This window comes from Terrapene carolina, unplaced genomic scaffold (genome assembly GCF_002925995.2).
Source record: "Terrapene carolina triunguis isolate 2854851 unplaced genomic scaffold, T_m_triunguis-2.0 Scaffold30228, whole genome shotgun sequence".
Lineage (NCBI taxonomy): Eukaryota > Metazoa > Chordata > Testudines > Emydidae > Terrapene > Terrapene triunguis.
In genome coordinates, this window is record NW_020694579.1 from 1 (window position 1) to 4,302 (window position 4,302).

General features: G+C 59.4%; 1 protein-coding gene across 1 annotated transcript; it reads right to left on the reverse strand.

Annotated features, from left to right (window-relative positions):
- Positions 1-11: 11 nt before the first annotated feature.
- Positions 12-4,254, reverse strand: LOC115271485 (liprin-alpha-3-like; the record flags this gene model as incomplete). The annotated part of the gene is made up of 5 exons (XM_029914088.1): positions 4,180-4,254; positions 1,568-1,694; positions 1,023-1,213; positions 396-618; positions 12-143 (listed from the first exon to the last, which is right to left on the reverse strand). Coding segments are annotated over exons 1-5 (735 nt in total), but the record flags the coding sequence as incomplete, so codon positions are not given.
- Between the last annotated feature and the right edge of the window lie 48 nt (positions 4,255-4,302).

A 4,302-nucleotide genomic window follows, 5' to 3' on the forward strand; every position in this document is an offset into this window, starting at 1 on the left:
TCCTCTAGGGCTCCGGCCTGCAGCGCCAGGGCCTGGCTCACCCGCTCCAGCCGGGCGGTGCGGGGGGTGGCGGGGGGCGGCGTCTCACAGGGCACCAGGGCCTTCTCCTCCGCCCCACGCCCCTCCTCCTTGGGCACGTGGTTCTGAGGGGGGAAGCACAGGGCACTGCCTTAGGGAAGCGCGCAGCACCGGGGTCCCGTCCGCTGTGGGAACGCTGCTGGGGAGGGAGAAGCTCGCAGCGTGGGGGTTGTTGGGCCCTGCTGTAGGGAAGTTCACAGTGCTGGGGTGGGGACACACCCCGCTCTGGGGGGGAGCTGGCGGTGCCTGGGGGGGCAGGACACCCCACTGGGGAGGGGGAGCTGGCGGTGCCTGGGGGGGGGGGAGCCGATACTCACCATCCTGTCTCCCTCGCGAGCAGGGCTGTGGGGCGCCAGGCGGGGGGTGGAGTGCCCGCTGCTGGGAGGCGAGGGGCTGGCCAGGGTGGAGCTGGTGACGGACGGGGGGATGGAGGCGCCGGCCCGGTACCGGCCCAGGGACCCGTCCAGCGCCGAGCCGCTGACCCGGCTCTCAATCTCCTCGGCCCGCAGCTCCGTGCACTCCTTCTCCTCCTGGATCAGCCTGGGGGGGGGGGGGGACGGCCAAGAGGGGGGGGCCCCAGCCGTGGGGGCCCCAGGGAATCCCTCAGCTGTGGGGTGGTTATGGGGGATGGAGAAGCTGCTGAGGGGGTCCCCAGGGGGTGCAGAGGGGGACCCTGGGGTGTTAGGTGGGTCCTGGGGGGTTCAGAGGGGATCTCCAGGGCGATGAGAGGGTCCCGGGGGGTCCCTGGGGCGGTAGGGGGGTCCCAGGGGGTTCAGAGGGGATCTCCAGGGCGATGTGAGGGTCCCGGGGGGTCCCTGGGGCGGTAGGGGGGTCCCAGGGGGTTCAGAGGGGGTCCCTGAGGTGGTGAGTCCCAGGGGCTGCGGGTTCAGGGGGTCGCAGGGGGTCATTCAGGGGGGTTCCAGGGGTCCCAAGGGGGGTCTCACTTGATCTCCTTGTTGATGGCCTCGAGCTGCTCCTGTAACATGATGGCCAGCGTCTGCACGTCCGTCTGCCCGCTGGGCGAGAGCAAGTCGGCCGAGCCGAAGAGGGGGTCGCGCTCCTCCTCGTCCGACCCGTCCAGCCCCCCCTCGAAGGGCTGGGCCAGCCCCCCTGCTTGCTGCGCCCGCTCCCACTCCTGGGGGGCCTGCGGGGGGGGGAGGGGAGGGTGAGATGGGGCAGACCCCCAAACTTCCGCCCATAGCACAGCCCCCCCCACAACCACCCCGCCCCCCCACAGCACACGCCACCACTGCCCCGCCCCCCTGCAGCACAGGGCCCCCCCATTCCTGGGGGCCACCAGGGGTGGGGGGTGATCTCAGCCCTGCCCCTAGCCCCCCTCCAGCCCTGCCCCCCATCCCGAGAGTAAGAGATGGCTGAGTACTCACCAGGGGTGGGGGCAGATCCGGGGCGGGAGAGATAAAGGACACAGTTAGTAGCAGCCAGAAACCTGCCCTCCCAGCCAGTCCCCTGCCCCACCCCGCCCCATCACCTTAGTGGCTTCATCCTTGACAGCCCAGCGCCCCTTCTTGTGCCTGCGGGGGGCGCCGGCGTAGGGGTCTGCGGGCAGGGCGGGGCCCTGGGAGTAGCGCAGCTCCAGGGCGCTGCCCGGAAGGGACCTGTGGGAACAATACTGTGTTCGGGACACTGGTGCCTGCCTCAGTTTCCCCACTTGCTGCGTGAACCGCCCAGCTGGGGGTTGGGGGAGGGGACACAGTGGGGGCTGGGGAGCAGACGGGGGAGGAGTTTGCTGCGAGGGGTAACATCGGGGTTTTTTTTTTTTTCCAATTTGGATCCATTCCAGTTTTCACGGCGATGGGAAAAGATGGGCGGATAAGTCAGACAATTAACGGCAGACAATTAAAACCGGTTCGGACGCCAGCCGTCCCCATCGCACGTCGGGGAAAGATCCTCCAGCCCAAGCAACATGTTGGCCGCCCGCCCTCCCCTTCTGTCTCTTCAGGGGTTAAGGAAAAATCCCAGGGTTTTCCCCAAGATCTATTATTCAAGGGAGATTTTAACGGATTTTCCCCTGAATTTTCGACCGCTCGAGCACGTGCGACAATGTTGATTCTGTTAGGAAAAGCCCGTTCCATTTGGTAGCTGCCATCATGTGAACAGTGAAGTCGGTAACCATGAGATGCTCTGTTAGCGTACGGCGCTGGAGCGGAAGACACAGATGGGTCGATGCGCACGTACAGCTAACATACAGCGTAAAACTGCTTTTCACGGCTTTCGCTTTTCTCTTTACTCCTGGGGGAATTCTGCGCCACTGCACGTGTGCAGAATGAATGAATTGCGCATAGTTTTAATTTTTTTGCGCAACAAAAAAGCTTCGGCTGAAAAGTTGCTGCAGTTCCGCCTTTTGGTCACCAGAGGACGCTGTGGCGATAGAACAAAGCCGCAGCTCCCAGCCAGCTAGGGAAGAGAAAGAGCCAGCCGAGCCTTCTTCGCGGGCCAGGTTAGGAGACAGGGGCTATGAGGAGACAGACAACGTGGGGCTGCTGGCGGGGGGTCAGATGGAGCTCATAAGGGCTAGTGGGAGAGGACAGACTGGGGCAGGGGCTGAATGGGAGTGGAGGCGCAGGGCCACAGGGGGGAGGGAGACGCAGGGCCACATGGGGACGGGGGCAGTGGATGTCTGAGTGGAGGTGGAGGGACACGTGTCTGACTGAATGGGAGAGGCTAGGGGCCAGCCAGGGTCTGCTTGGGGGAAGCTCCCGAACAATCCCTCCCTGCCCTCCCAAAATAACCTGTTCTATACTGTTCACACCCAGGCTCCTTCACAGCCATTTACTTCCCTCTCCCTCAGCTCCTCCGTTACCCGACTCCCCCCAGCCTTTGCACCGCTTCTCGGGGGTGCGGGAAATACGGTTCTGTATTGTAGTTTCAATGAATTATTGCTCAGAGTTTTGTATTAATATGCCTAGTAAGACATCTACTTGTCAAAAAACATTTTCTGAATCTTTTTTGTTGTCTGTATTGTTACAGACATACTTGCTGACGGGGATTTTGAAATAAAGGACCAAAAATAATTGAAACTGGTGTGATTATATTGTGTTATTCTGACAAATAAACTTTGCAGAATTTTAAACTATTGTGCGCAGAATTTTTAATTTTTTGGCGCAGAATTCCCCCAGGAGTATCTCTTTGGGCTGCCTTCGCTCCCCCATAATATCCCTGATATTTACCCAGAAAACTGCACCCGTATTTTTAATTTTTGTAGCAAACACAAATCAATTCCCAGAAAATCTTTAAACAAAACGGCCCGAGCTGTAGCTAGGCCGGTTTTTTAGGCAATTACACAGATTTATTCAGATTCATTTTTCCGTCTCATCCAACCTTAGAAAATGGTGAACGACGCGTTCCTTCTTTACTAGATTTTTTTTTAAAACTTGCGCTTTGTGTCAAGCTAGATTTGAAAGTAAATTTCAATTTAAAATGCACCAAACCAGCATTTTCTTTTTTTTAAATTAGCAAAATAAAACCGTGCCGGACACGTTAATAATAAAGTTTGCCGAGACCCGTTTTGCTTGTGAAACCAGCTGAATTGAACACTTATTAATTTGTAAGCCGTGACCCGTGAATTCAACGTCCCGCGTTTGGAGCGAGCGGATCTAATTCCCTCGCCGGGTTTTTGGGCAGAGATCAGAAGAGGAAAACCAGCTCTTCTGCTTTTCCAAACCCCCATCGGTTTCCTGACCTAGGCTGAGCTGGGCACTGAAGGGACCTAGCCAAATAAACTGAACCGAGGGGAATTTTCTCCCCCAGGCGGCTTTAACCCCTCCCCAAACTCCGCACTGGCTTCCGGCCAAACTCGGCCGCAAACTTCCCGCTCTGCGGCTTTCGTTCGTCTCAATGGTTCCAACCGGCATCGATAAGCCTGGATTTGGTTTCTTTTCTAAATCATCCATTTTTGTCCACCCTGCCCTCCCCCCCCCAGGAAACCAACACCCCCGAGGAGACCCCCCCCAGAACCCCTCCCTTCCCTCCCACCCCCCTCAGGTGCCCCCTCCTCCACTTTAATCCTGCCAGTAACCCCCCGCCCGGGTCTGCCAGGGACCAGGAGCCGGGGGGGAGGGGGGCACGGTATCAACCCGGTACCTGGAGTAGGAGGAGACGGGTCGGCCCCGCAGCTGGTCGATTTCCATCTGCATCCGTTCCATCTCCGCCAGCAGCTGATCCTGGGGGGATGTGTGTGTGGGGGTCAGTGCAGCAGAGCCCCCC